This window comes from Acinonyx jubatus, chromosome E4 (assembly GCF_027475565.1).
Source record: "Acinonyx jubatus isolate Ajub_Pintada_27869175 chromosome E4, VMU_Ajub_asm_v1.0, whole genome shotgun sequence".
NCBI classification, from domain to species: domain Eukaryota; kingdom Metazoa; phylum Chordata; class Mammalia; order Carnivora; family Felidae; genus Acinonyx; species Acinonyx jubatus.
In genome coordinates this window covers 3,409,517-3,423,701 of record NC_069395.1, presented here as the reverse complement: position 1 = coordinate 3,423,701, position 14,185 = coordinate 3,409,517, and the positions used below count along the sequence as shown (strand labels likewise).

Below are 14,185 nucleotides of genomic sequence, written 5' to 3'. Positions count from 1 at the left end.
CCAAGCAGGCTCCACACTGTCAGCACGGAGCCCCATGCTGGGGCTGGAACTCACAAACCATGAAATCATTACCTGAGCCAAAGTCAAGACTGAGCCATCCAGGTGCCCCTTTTCCTCTTTGTTTTAAGTTAAATTTAATTTACTTAATATACAGTGTCATCTTGGCTTCAGGAGTAGAACCCAGTGATTCATCTCTTACATAGGACACCCAGTGCTCATCCCCAAAAGTGCCCTCCTTAATGCCCATCACCCATTTAGCCCATTCCCCCCACCCACCACCCTACAAACCCTCAGTTTGTCCTCTGTATTTAAGAGTCTCTTATGGTTTATATAAGTGATTTTATTTTAATAAAATTACAGAAAAGACAAATCAAAGCTTAGCCATATCAGTAAGCATACCAGTATTTGCAAGGATTCCTGGTTGGCTGTAGGTTTAGCTGCCAGTGGGTATGGGGGTAACTGGGGTAATGGGATGTGCTGTATCTTGACGGTGGTCTTGCTTACATAAGTGTATATGTATGTCAAAATGAATGGAATTGTATACTCAAAATAGATGCATTTTATGGTATGTAAATTATACATTCATAAAGTTGATTCAAAATTTCTAAAATGAAGCCAAAAAAATGTACCGAGTACAAAGGGCATCGACAGACTGAAGAAGGTGGGCATTGCATCTCTAGTCAAGTGGATACGGTCCCCACTGTTTCTTTCTCGACCGGTTCACGAGTGTGCCTGTCCCGTGTTTCAGGGTTTGACAAGTGTTACTTGAATTAGTGAATGAGTCTTGAAGAAAACAAAGTCCAGACAAAGGTATCTGAGATAGCGCCACCCTTGGGGGGGTTTGTCTTCCATATACATCCTGTGCCTTGGTCCCACCCCAATCCTGGGGACCGGCTCTCTTGTTCCATTTTGTTAACCATCCGCGACACGTCTGCCCCACCGCACACGTGGCCTGCTCACTCTTTCTCTCTTCGTGTTTGGAATAAGTTGGAAAGAGTAGCATCGTTGTATTTGGGGGGAGAAAAGCTTGGCAAGGAGCAACGCTGCATTTTTCCTTAAGAGTTTAGTGAAAAAATGAGGGCGCTAAAAGGATATGGGATTTGGGGGCCACTTAAGAAACATTTAAAGAAAAAGGGAAACACCAATCCTTCAAAACCTATAACCATGTCAGGAGTAAACATATGAGGAGAGACTGTCAGTAGAACAGTGAGTCCAGCTTGGATATGGTTTGTTTGGGTTTGATTTTCACTGAGCACGTTTTAGCCGCAGAAAACACATCTTCATCATGATCACCGTCCTAAAGGAGTTTGCATATTGGAAGGGGAAGAACGACCTAGGGAGCCGCTGTGCAGGGAGAAATGAGATGCACACCGAACAGAGTTGAAGGGCTTCCCACCAATGGGTCAAGGAAGACTCTGGAGGATGTGAACCATAATGGGCTTTGAAAGTTGAGGACTATGGAACGAATGGAGATTATAAGGGAGGCATTCCATAGAGGGTTACACAACTAGACTGGTTTGTGTGAACTGATGATCATAAAGCAGAAACAGGAAAAACAAATTAAATGGAGGGTGGAAAGAAGGGTATCACTCTGATGTTCCAGGCTCCCGGGCCATTGGGGAAGGCGTGGCGAGGAAGCTCACGGGATGTCTTGATAGGAGCTGTGGAAGAGACATGGCAGACTCTGGGTGCGTTGGAGGAGTGAGGAGTCAGGAGACAGAAGCTAAGACGGGTAAAGCTGGAATGTGAAATAAGAAACCGGGAAGAGAGGAGGAAACCCAGAGAACTCACCAGCGCTTCTTAAACCACAATGCAACGACTATCAGAAGAATGAGGGGCACTGTCACAGCCAACAGGATCAAGTACATGGAAAGGTGGTGTCCTGTGGGTATTAGAGAGACACAACGGACGTCATTTTTGACCCACTGCCGGTTCGACTCTGTCCACTGATTCCCCATCTCAACAGGTGCATCGGATATGAAGGCCATCTTCAAACAACCTTGTCACTCCGTTCTCACACCTGCCCAGAGGAGGGTGCCTCATCTCTTCCCCAAGCCTCTGACATCCGAGCCCCCCTTGTGCTCCATCCTTACTTTCCTGAAATCACTTGTATTCATTCTTTCCTGATACCGCAGTCCCCTCGTTCTGGCGCCATGAAACTTTCCTCTGCCCAACCCTCTAGGCTCAAGAGCCACCTTCTCCCACCTACAGGCTCTACCTTACTCACCCCAGTAGAGGACCATGTCCCGGCCTCCTAGACTGCTGTGTCTCACCCAGCAAGACAGGCCGGCTGCCTCTTGTGCTACCACGTCCAGGGTCACCCGAAGATACCACGTCCCGTCAGCATGGGGCAGGACGTCGCCTCGCCGGGTGCCCTGCTGCTCCTGCTCACCACCCCGCATCCACATCACCCACACTGGCTTTGGGTAGAAGCCGGAGACATGGCACACCAGCAGCAGACGGCCAGGACCAGGACTGGGGCCACTGGACAGCCAGGCCACTGGCCTCACTGCAGAGGACATGAAAGGTATTCAGACGGAGATTCTAACACACAGCTCAAGGGGGTAACCGCATCGGTATGTACATATTATCCTGCTCTAGGAAACTTGTACCCAGAAAATCCTAACCTCCTTGAACTCGTCCTTGTCCCTACTTTGAAAGGGATGGTGGGAAGGGGCGTGTATAGAAAAATCTTAGAGGCAGGGGCCGTACAAACCTTGCTTCTGGAGATCCACCTTCCCTGCATCGAAGAGACCCAAGGCAAATCGGGGACAGGTGTTTGTGGTGAGGCTGTGCACCGTTTCCCTGATGGCTTCATACTGGTTCATGAGGTCACAGGCGCTCTGGGCTCTGCTATCACTCTTTAGAGATGGCACCCAGGACATGTTTTGGAAGCTCAGGAAATCTGATCCTTGATAAGCTGCCCGTAAGAAGCCTTTTTCAATGTCACTAGAATGTAGCTCACAGCCAGCTGCCACCTGTATTTCCATGGGATCTGGGAAGAAGGAGGAAGGAGAAAGACAGATTTGTGGGTGGGAAAATGAGACAAATGATATAAGGACTTGATTGAAAAGTGGAGCCAGAAGGTTTTGTAGAGGTGTGGGCGTAAGCCAAAGATGTGTTTGATCAGGAAGAAGGAAGAGAATTCGGGGGATGGGGAAGGGGCCATAGGGATACATGCCAAGAATTAAGAATTTGATTTGAAGAAGTCAGGGAAATGATAGTAAAGTGGAGGTCAGAGTCCACATGAAGGGTCTCCTGCAAGTAGAGGGCACGTGACATGGGTCGTAATGGTTGTTGGGCTGTAGCATAAACCTTGGAAGCACCTGAATGGAGGAAGAGATCACAGTTTAAGGGAGTCAGGCACAGAGGGGCACGACTGTGTGTCTCTGTGTTTTAGGCCGCAGAATGGAGACCACTGAGGAAAGCTAAAAATGAGCAAGAAAAAAGGAGTCAGAAGAAGAAAGAGTCTAGGAAGTCTTGAGGAGCCCAAATCTGGAAGGACCCCCGAGTTGATTCATGAAGATGTTTATCGTGGGACAGGAACAACAGGCAATGGTCCCGAAGGGTGTGCGCATGCCTCCCGGAAATCGGAGCACCTTCCGAGGGAACTTACATTTGAAGTGCAATTGACCGGCATACTCTTGAGTCTCCCGAGTTAATCCGATGAAGTAGACGCGGAACAGAAGCTCCAGGTCGATCAATTCCTCGTTGCTGAAGTTGCCCTTAGACCATGAGTGCAGGAAAATTATCGTGCCAGACTCGCTGTCCCAGCCGTGAGTCTGCATGTCACCCAGCCAGCCTGAGCCCTGATGCTGTGCCCAGGATTGGTTGGCAAAGGAGGAGATCTGGGCGACATGGAACGAGAGGGGTTCCTGGGCTGCTGTGGGTAGTAGAGCATCAGGTCATTTAAGAGAAAAAAAGAAGCAAGCAGGAAAGAGAAGTTGGGAAGTGAAGCAGTTATGAAGGAGGAGAGGAGAGACAGAGAGGGCAGGGGGAGAAGGAGAGGAGGAGCGAGAGGAGGGGGTAGAAGGAGGGAGAAAGAGGGAGAGAAGGAGAGGGAAAGAGGGAGAGAGGGGGAGAGAGGGGCAAGCCACGACGAGGCTAATGATGACATTTCCCTGACTCGGGGCCCCACGCTCGCCACCTGTCAAGGAGCGGACCTAACCCGGGCCAGGACCTCTCAGGGTGCGGACACTCCAGCCACCTGAGAATCCCGATCGTCTTGGGAGAGGCCGCCGGGCTCTGCCCGGAGCTGGGGACCGGGCGGGCGGCAGAGGCTCTTACCTCGTGCACCATGACCTCCCAGGAGAAGGGCAGCCAGCAGGGTGACCTGTAGAGACACCATGTCACCTGGAGAGGTTTCCCCACTCCCCTCTGTTTTCAGCCAACCTGCCTGGCACTGTCTCTGCTCTGACTTCCTTCTTCCACCGACAAGCCGTCCTCCCCCCCAACTGCTGATTGAAATAAAAAAGCTCTGCTGCTCCCTCGCCAGCCTCCAGCCTCCTACGCGGGCTCTCATTTCCCCTCCAGCTCCCACCAAGACTGTCCCCCTGCCTGGCTTCCAGCTCCTCTCCTTGTCTCCACCCCCCACCACGCCCGCTTCCCTCCGTCAGGATCCTGTAGGGAGTTGTGTGTGACACTGGAGCATAGCCGCGCCTCCCTGGGACTCACGCCTCATCGCTACAGCAAAACACAGAAACCGCACCATTTGGCTGCGTCCTGCTTGTTCTAACAGATCAGGGGTCCAGCTCTGCCTCTGTCCCATCCAGCCCCCTCTCTGGATGGTCCATCCCTCTCCTCCCCTTTCCAGAATCTTCAGTCTGCTCTTTCCCGCCTCACCCCGCATCCCCCCACCTTTCTCCTCCCCAGATTCTCGCAGGCACCTTTGTAAGTTGGAGGATTTGTGTTCTCAGGTCAGCGCCAGCTCCCCAGGCACCTTGATAAGCCATCGCCAGCTCCCCCTTCCCCCGAGAGAGGAAAGTGCAGCCACCCCAGAGTGCACAGGACCATGAAAAGTGTAAAGAATTTGCCCGCCTATTGAATCTAACTCATACATCCATTCACCAAAAAGTCACTCAACACATGCTTGGTTCCAAGCATCTTAATGGAGTCGTGAACGGATAGAGCCTGACAATGCGTTCAGCCAATGCAGAAGTGTATTTTCAGCCAAGAATTGAATTCGGGGACACGTTTGTCAGCATTGATAACAAGGCTGGAAATCACACTCAGTGAGCTCTTTCTTTCTTTCTTTTTAAAGTTTATTTATTTGCTTTGAGAGAAACAGAGACAGCGTGAGTGGGGGGAGAGGCAGAGAGAGAGAGGAAGAGAGAGAGAATCCCAAGCAGGCTCCCCACTGTCAGCATAGAGCCTGACTTGGGGGCTCGAACCCGCGAGGCCATGAGATCATGACCTGAGCTGAAACCAAGAGCCGGACGCCTAACCGACTGAGCCACGCAAGAGCCCCTCGGTGAGCTCTTTCTATTATGGCCACAGATACCTGGCGATTTCCACATGCCACAAACTTCCAAGAGCCACCATCCACAATTTCAGCCCCAGACAGATCTCACTCACGTCCCAGATCCTGTCATCGCCCAAATCTTATTAATGGCAAACTCTGGTTTTAGGAGGCCACAGTCCACACAATGCTGTGTGGTTATTACATTTTTTCCCATGGGCTCGTAGGAAAACTACAGCTCCCTGCTTCCTCGCCTTGGGGCTGGGGCCGCTGAGCTCTGGGCATGGAATGTGTTGTGCTTCAGACGTGGCCTCTGACCACCTTCCCTGCAGGATTCTGAGAACCTCTGCCTCCAGTAGGAGTTTCCGAGGCAGAGGCCACGGGCCATTGGCTGGCATCAGAAATCAACCGTGTTGTATTCGGTCTCTAAGATTCTCAAGTTCACTTTTTTTTTTTTTTGTTTGTTTCTTTTTTTTTTTTAATTTTTTTTTAACGTTTATTTATTTTTGAGACAGAGAGAGACAGAGCATGAACAGGGGAGGGGCAGAGAGAGAGGGAGACACAGAATCTGAAACAGGCTCCAGGCTCTGAGCTGTCAGCACAGAGCCCGACGCGGGGCTCGAACCGCGAGATCATGACCTGAGCCGAAGTCGGCTGCTTAACCGACTGAGCCACCCAGGCGCCCCCAAGTTTATTTATTTATTTTGAGAGGGAGAGAGAGACAGATGGCAGGCAGGGCAGAGAAAGAGGGAGAGAGACAGGATCCCAAGCAGGCTCCGCACTGTCCGTGCAGAGCTGGATACGGGGCTTGAACTCACGAGCTGTGAGATCGTGACCTGAGCAGAAGCCCAGAGTCGGACGCTTAACCCGCTAAGCCACCCAGGCGCCCCTCTCACGTTTACTTATCACTGGGACCCAACCTGGCCACAGCGGTTAGTATTATAGAACCTGTAACCCTGTAACTTGCCCCCCTCCCGAACTCAGAACAAAGTGAGGTAAAGACACAGAGCGTAAGATCTATCAATCAAATCGTCCACATCACTTCTGATGAAGCTTCTAGAGAACTTCCCTTATGCGTGTAATCCAAGTACTCTTGGTGGCCTTGACCTCCAAATGAAGTGGTCTTACTGTTATAAACTGAGTACTTGTGTCCCCTCCCCCACCAAATTCATACGTGGGAGACCTACCCTCCCCCTCACCCCCTGCAGGGTGGTTCTATTAGAAGATAGGGCCTCCAGGAAGGCAGTCATTGTTACACAGGTGCTAACAGGGGGGCCTTACAAGGAGAAATGCCAGGGAATGAGCTCGCTCTCTCTCCCTCTGTCCTCACGCACCAAGGAAAGGTGATGTGAGGACACATCAAGAAGGCAGCCGTCCGCAAACCAAGAAAGAGAGACTCCACCAGAAACCAAACCCTTGCTCTTCTAGCCCCAAGAACTGGGAGAAAGTGACGGTGTGGGGGTCAGGCCCGGGCAGCCGAGCTCGCCCAGTGCAGGCCGAGCCCCCGTGCAGAGTGAGCACAGGCCGGAGGAGGAGAGCAGACAGAGCCTGTGGGCGTGGGACAGGTTCTACCCTCGCTTTTTCTCCCGGAGTCACTCATGAGACAATCCACGTGATTGCCACGGGAAAGAGCACAGACTGATGAAAGAAGGGAGAAGAACGTGGGAAAACTCGGCCTCAGGGGAACGAGAAGAGCAGGGACAGCCCAGCCCAGGATGTGGCGGTGCCGGGCCAGTCACCCCAAAAGAAGCTGGAAACCTGCGTTCCTGGGACCCGTCCTCTCCTTGCTCCCTGTCACTTGTCTGTGTGACCTGCATAGTATGCCTCTTCCCGTGGGGGCCAGGGGCAGCCGTGACCCCCCGCTGCCTCCTGCAGCCCACGCCCCCTCCACATTCCACATCTGCTGGGCACTCTGCCTCAGTGGCCACATAAAATGTAGACCTGATTACGGCAGGCTCGTTCTTAAAATATTTCAGTTACTTCCATGAAAAGCCAGCTAAACTCATCCTAAATTGGTCAGTTTTATGCCCGGAGGCTCACGTGGCTGGCACCCCAACAGAAAGGCAGGTGGGGTGGGCAGGGGGCTCTGTGAGGAGGGGGCTGAAGCTATTTGCAGTAGTGAATGCTCAGGAACACAGACCCCAGGGTCTGGAGTCTGTAGAAAAGGCATCGGGGAGAGGAAGTGGGTACAGGTGAGCCTGTAGACACACACGGCCCAGATGGGATAATCTGACAGGGGAGCGGCCTCCTGGGATCAGAAGGTTGTGGTTGTGCTGCGGGCCCCCTGCTCTGCCTCTGGTGACAGCCTTCCCCAGGCGCCCTCTGCTCGCCCAGAAGTCCTGGTCCTTGGCCCTCCCAAATTCACCTCCATGGGTGATGTTTGCCCCTCAGAGAGCTCTCCTGGGTTCCCTGTGGTCGCGGCCAAGTTCACAGGACCTGCCCCCTGCCCTGCCATCCCCTGCCTGGTAAGCCTCACCCTCTGCCCAGTTCTCTGTTGGAGAAACCCCACAGCCACATGCCCTTCCTGGCCTTTTCACTTCCCCATCAGCACGCCTGCGGGCTACCCCCTTCCTCCGGGTCCCAGCAGCAGCCCTGCCCCCTTCCCCATCCTCCACCTGCCCCCCACCCACAGCACTGAGGGCAGGATAGTCCCCCAGGAGGACCCCCTGCAGAATGCTTCCCCCACAAATAACTTCTCTGATGGAGGGGAACTGACGTTCTCTAGCCCGCCTTCAACTGCAACAGTGTTTTACTTGGTCCACGTTCACATCCATTTCTACTTACAGAGTCTTTTCTTTCTCTGTTTCCCGGGTCTCATTTCTTACTTTTCTAGCTTGAGTCCACATTGTTTTCTACTCACCCTTCATGTGAATTCCCAGGCCCTCCTCTCTTTTACCGCCCCTGCTGCCTTCCCTCCTCATCCATTCGTTCAAAGACCCACCACCCCTTGGCTAAAATCTGAGAGCTATGGCACTACCTTATCACGTTGACCCTTAGATTTCTGTGTGTAATTATATATGAACCACGGGCTTTTTTTTTTTGTTTTTTGAAAGACAGAAGTAGATATTTTTTGCAAGGTGAAGGTTTGCATAATCCATTTTTACAGTCCCACACTCTCATGCAAAGCAAAGACTGACTATACCACAAGATCTGGAGTCAAAATTTGAACAATGGCAATTTGTTGGCATTGACGACATCTTCTTATTGACATCGCAACTTCATTTTTATTTTATTTTTATCTTTTTCAAATCGTTTACTTCATTTTTCTTTTTAAAAAACCCCTTAATCCTTTGAAACTTGCAAGGAATTAAGTACATTCAGTTGGGATTCGAATATCATTCTGCGTTTACTAAGTTTACTAAAATGTCGTGCCACATTAGGACTGAGGGCGTCAACGTAAAGGATATTTGGAAGCCCACGTTTGGCTTTTGTTTTATTAAAAGTTCAAATTAGCAGTATCTTTAAAAATATACGGTTGTATTTCTGTCCTTTGAGAAAAAAACTAGAAGTAGGCAGTTCAGGGTGGTGGTGGCATTTCATTGCATCAGGGGCTTGGGTGCTGGTTTCCTCTTTTGTTTGGGGCTTTTTTTTTTTTAATTTTCTGTTTTACCTTGTTTTGTCCTATCATGGTCTTCACCACTCCAGGTCCTCATTCTGAAGGTCACCCCGTGCTCCGAGATGGTTGCTGAAGGTCGTTCCTGCAAACGCACCTTTCCACCAGCAATCAGGAAAAAAAGAGGGGGCTGGGCACACCCACCTCCTGCTATCTCAGCACACTTCACGGAGGTTGTACAGTCCATGGGTGAGAGCACAGTCACGCATCCACACCAGCTACAGGGTGCCTAACGGTTGCAGTCTTTCTGCTGCCCAGCTAATAATTGGGGGGTTGATTTATTCCAGAGAAGGTGGAGAATAGATTCTAGAGACAACCAGTGGTCTCTGTGAGGAGCCCAATCCACCTATCCATTTAGGCACATAGGTATGATATATGGTTGGTCAATAGTTTGCTTGAGTAATGCTGCTCAAAGCTCAAAGACCAAGGGTTCTTTTCTCAGGACACGTTACGCCCAAATTAGGGATGGTGCTGGCTCCTGTCGACAGTCATCTCTGGCTTTCTTGCTGAAGCAGAATGTGTTGTGCTCTGGGAATGGAAGGAGTCGTAATCAGGCCAGCCGGTGCCTCTGTCTTGGAACAGAACCAAAATTGGGTCTCAGGAAGAATCTTCCTATTCCCTGTGGACGCTCTCAGCCCCCTGGGAGCAAATCCCGGATTCAAGCGACAGTCTTTGACCAGATCTCCAAAAGCCACGAGAAATGTCCAGTTCCTAATTCTACCCACAGCTCAACCGATTATTGGTTACCGCTCTGCATTTAGCAGATAATATAAAAACTGTGGCACATGAGGTAGAGGTTAGAGTACATAGTCTAAAAGTCGCTGCCGCTCAAGTTCAACATAGGCGGTATTTACAAGAGACGTAGAGTATGCTCATTCCTACAGATAATGGAAAATCAAGCCTTGAGTTTGCCAGAGCGTGGGAGACCTACACGCGGGCCCAGATGCTGTCATGTTGTGTAGGCTTGTCTCCTCATCTTTCACGTAGCCTGATATCATCCCCTTACTTTAAGAGACTTAGCAAACTGGTGAGATTGACAGAACAAATTTCTCGAGAACGTTGTTCACCGCACCACATAGGAACTGATGGGAGAAATTTCCGTGTGGCCTGAGGACCAGGAAAACCTATACTTATCCTGAATGACTCACCTTTCTATATCTTCTAGGCCCTTCTAGACCCTGCCTCAGTCACTGCAGAGTCCTCCCGTGACTTAAAACTCACAGCCAGTGTTTAGGAGGGCATCAAGATGTTTTTTTAAATTTATTCCATTCTTAGTGTCATCCTACTTTACCAGCCAAATATTCCCTTGGATTCTATTCCCATATTACTGTTGACAAACTTTTCATCTCATATGCATGTTTTTACAAGTAATTCCAATGACTAACTAACAAGTTAGTGTGAATTTAAGCGTGGGGTTTTTAAGCCACTTGTTCCTTCAGGAACAAGGACACAGAAATTTTGTTTTAATCTCCACTGCCACCCAGAGGTAAAATATAGAAATTTATCCCAATCTGTAGCCTTGGGCGATTACAAAAAACCCTCACATTTCTAACCAGAGGGTTTTGATGTTGCACATTTTGATTCTGTGCTTAGAAATGAAAGTACTTGATACAGTATTTTATATTTTTATGTCTTTTTTTCCCTGGCGTTTTATCCATGGTGCAACCCATTATCCCAATTCAGTCTCTTTATTCTGTAGAACATAATTTTAAAACGTTTTCCAATATTTGTTTTGTCCTGTTGTGTTTTGCCTGTAGAATCATAAGCGCAGACAGTTGAGCAAATATTCTCCTTCATTTGTGGCCCCCAGACATTTCTTGGTCTGAGCAGACCACCTCTGTAAACTACCTGATCTGTTCATCCTCCCACTCCCTTCTCCCCGCATTTTACTGTCTTGATGGGCTGTCCTTCTGTTCCTGTGTGTCCTTAGAAAACGTGGTGTTTTTGACGTATACAAGTTCAATTTCCACAAAAGGTATTAAACTGTATGCTTTATTTACTAGCATATCTCATTGAGCACTGTTTTAAAGACGTTACCACAGTGCTCTGTGTACATGCGTATTTTATTTTTAGAATTCCAAATACTTCTTTCAGTTGTCCACCATTAATTCTGTCCAGTGTATACTTGGTGGACAAGAAAGCTTTGATTTTGTAAAGGAAAATGCAACAGTGTTTATTTTTCGTGTATTTGTTTCTCAGAAAGCCCATCCATTCTATACACTTCGTGGTACAGAAGCAACAATTTGCAAAACAGTGAAATCGTCCGTGTTGCCCCCACTCCTCCTGGACAGGCCCGTCTCCTAAGGGAGGAGAACCCAGGACTCTTGCCTGGCAGGACCCCCCTTAGTTCCGGGTCCCTGGGAAGGACCAAGCCCTTGGAGACTGCCCCACTGCTGAATGGGGGCCGTGTACATGTATATGGCAGGCTGGTGAATGACCACCCTGGGCCATTTCTCGCCAAGGCTCTGCAGCCTCCAATTAGGGAACTTAATTTAAGAAATAATTGCTCACCAATAGGTCATAAAAATATTCTGCCTTGTTCTATGCTGCTAACTTGTAGTACTGTCTTTTACATTTATGACTTTATTCCATTGCGAATAAATCTTTGCTCTACTCTTTCAAATCTATTTGTAGTCATTTATTCTTCCATATAATATAAAAATTAAATTGCTATGTGCCTCCAAAAATCCAGCTGGAATTTTAATTAGGAATTTACTGATGCTATAGAATAATTTAAAGAGAAGTATGCTTTTTTATAATGATAACTCCTTCCATCCAACTCTGATGAATTAGAAATACTGTTAGGATCGTTAAGCGTTTTTATAATTTCTCTGTAGAATTCTCATATATTCTTTCTTTAGCTAATTCTTGGCTATTTTATAGATTTTGTTGCTATTATAAGTGGCATTTAATTTTACCTTATTTTCTCTTGTTGCTTATATAAAAAGTGCTGTTGACTTTTTAATATTTATTTTGTGGCTAAAGAACTTGCTAAATTTTTAAAATCTTTTTCTATTTTTTTTTTTATTTTAGAGAGAGAAAAGAGCGGTTGTGAGCAGGGGAAAGGGGCAGAGGGAAAGAGAGAGAGAATCCCAAGCAGGCTCCACACTCAGCGCAGAACCCAACTCCGGGCTTGATCCCAAGACCCTGGCATCATGACCTGAGTCAAAATCAGATGCTCAACCGACTGAGCCACCCAGGCGCCCCAAGAACTTGCTAAAAAAATTTTAATGTTTCTTTTTGAGAGAGAGAGACAGACAGAACACAAGCAGGGGAGAGACAGAGAGAGACGGAGACACAGAATCCGAAACAGGCCCCAGGCTCCGAGCTGTCAGCACAGCGCCTGCTGCGGGGCTCAAACTCACTAACCGTGAGATCATGACCTGAGCTGAAGTCAGATGCTTAACTGACTGAGCCCCCCAGGGGCTCCAGAAATTTTTATATTAGCTCTAGTTGTTTACTTTTAATTCCAATTAAATTCCAATTCCTAGAATTCTAATTCTAGGTAGAAATCATACTATCTCAAAAAAAAAAAACCAAAAAAACCCACCAAGAATAAAAAGATACTCATTTTCTTGAAATCCTTACAATTTTTATTTATACGTTAAATTTTTACCTAGATAAGTTCCTAAACTCTCTTATTATTCCCATTGTTTTGCTTATTTTTTAATTTTCTTGCATACAATTATATGATCTGCAAATAATAATAATTTTTCTTCAATTTCTATTTCCATGCCTCCTTATTTCCCTTGCCTTCCTGGATTAAGGATGGCTTGTAGTATTCTACAGAAGAGCGAAGATTCCAGTGGGCGGTCATCTCGTCCTTGGTTCTCACTGGAATACTTTTAAACCTTCAGAAGCAAATAAGTGCCCTGCAGGCTGCTTGCACCCACATTCCCTCCATTCTGGGCCGGTTAGGTTTTATCAGAGGGGACATTTCAAGACATCAAATGCTCTTTTTGTAACTCTGGACGTGATTATACATATGTGGTTTTATTTTCTTCGTCTGTTCAAGTAAGGGATTCTATGGAGAGATTTTTAACGGTAGACAATCCTTACATTGTGTGGGTAAATCCCACTTCGTCGGGTGCTGGATTCTGTTTATAAATATTTTGAGTCTGTGCACCTAATTTCCCCGACAGTGTGCCTAAATGAGGTCAGCAGATAGTCACTATTTTAATATTTGTTTTATTGTTTTCCAGAAAAAGTCTCGCTGGCTTTGGTGTCATGCAGATTTTGCCTCAGGGAACTGGTTGGGGTTGTTTTCCATCTTTCTCTCTGCCTGGAACAACACATCTGGAGCAGAGTTACCCGCTGCGCCTGCAGTCTGCACCCAGGACCCTGTGCAGCTCACAGGAACTGGTTGATGCTCCTTCCTTCTCTGTAGCAAGGACCACGCCCTCAGGCGTTTCCCCTCTTCTTGTTTCTCCTTCCTTCTCGCTCATGAGGAAGTATGTCTTTGTGGGCAGACGTGTGCAGCCCTGTTTCAAGAAGAAATGCCCTTTGCCTAGTTATTCACTGCAAGTGCTAATTTCCGCTCTCAAGTTCCATTTCAATCTCCTTTTCAGAACGGAGACATTCTCTAGATGCTCGCAGCTTGCTGTGGACTTGGCCAGGTAAACTTCCTCTCGTGTGGGAATAAGAAAAGGAATTTTTAAGGTCACCAAAATGATTAAAATAGTTAAAAATGAAAGGGTTCATAATGAAATCATTATAAATAGTGAACATAAAGATTCATAAATGTGATCAGGCGGTGATCAGTTAACTCTTCTCTCATGGACAAAACTGACTGTAGTCATCTGGTCACATGTCTGGATTTCGGAAAAAGAAAAAAAGAAGAAGAAGGAGAAGGAGGAGGAGGAGGAGGAGGAGGAGGAGGAGGCTTTTACATGCCATTAAAAAGTTCTAAGTAAGTGATGAGTCACTTAATTCTACTCCTGAAACCAATACTACACTATATGTTAACTGACTTGAATTTAAAAAAAATGTCGGGGCACCTGCGTGTCTCAGTCAGTTAAGCGTCCAACCTCAGCTCAGGTCATGATCTCACTGCTCATGGGTTTGGGCCCCGCATTGGGCTCTGTGCTGACAGCTCAGAGCCTGGAACCTCCTTC

General features: G+C 47.9%; 1 protein-coding gene across 2 annotated transcripts; it reads right to left on the bottom strand.

The window, feature by feature from the left end:
* Window positions 1-325: 325 nt before the first annotated feature.
* On the bottom strand, window positions 326-4,567 carry LOC106987150 (T-cell surface glycoprotein CD1c-like). 2 transcript variants are annotated; one of them, XM_015085396.3, is made up of 6 exons: window positions 4,288-4,567; window positions 3,617-3,880; window positions 2,717-2,995; window positions 2,228-2,509; window positions 1,792-1,882; window positions 326-1,661 (listed from the first exon to the last, which is right to left on the bottom strand). In XM_015085396.3, the coding sequence occupies exons 1-6, from the start codon at window positions 4,520-4,522 to the stop codon at window positions 1,640-1,642; spliced, it is 1,173 nt and encodes a 390-aa protein (XP_014940882.3). In that variant the 5' UTR covers window positions 4,523-4,567; the 3' UTR covers window positions 326-1,639. The 2 variants fall into 2 exon arrangements, with proteins under 2 accessions (XP_014940882.3, XP_014940881.3); XM_015085395.3 differs by having other exon boundaries at window positions 3,617-3,883; window positions 4,288-4,565.
* Between the last annotated feature and the right edge of the window lie 9,618 nt (window positions 4,568-14,185).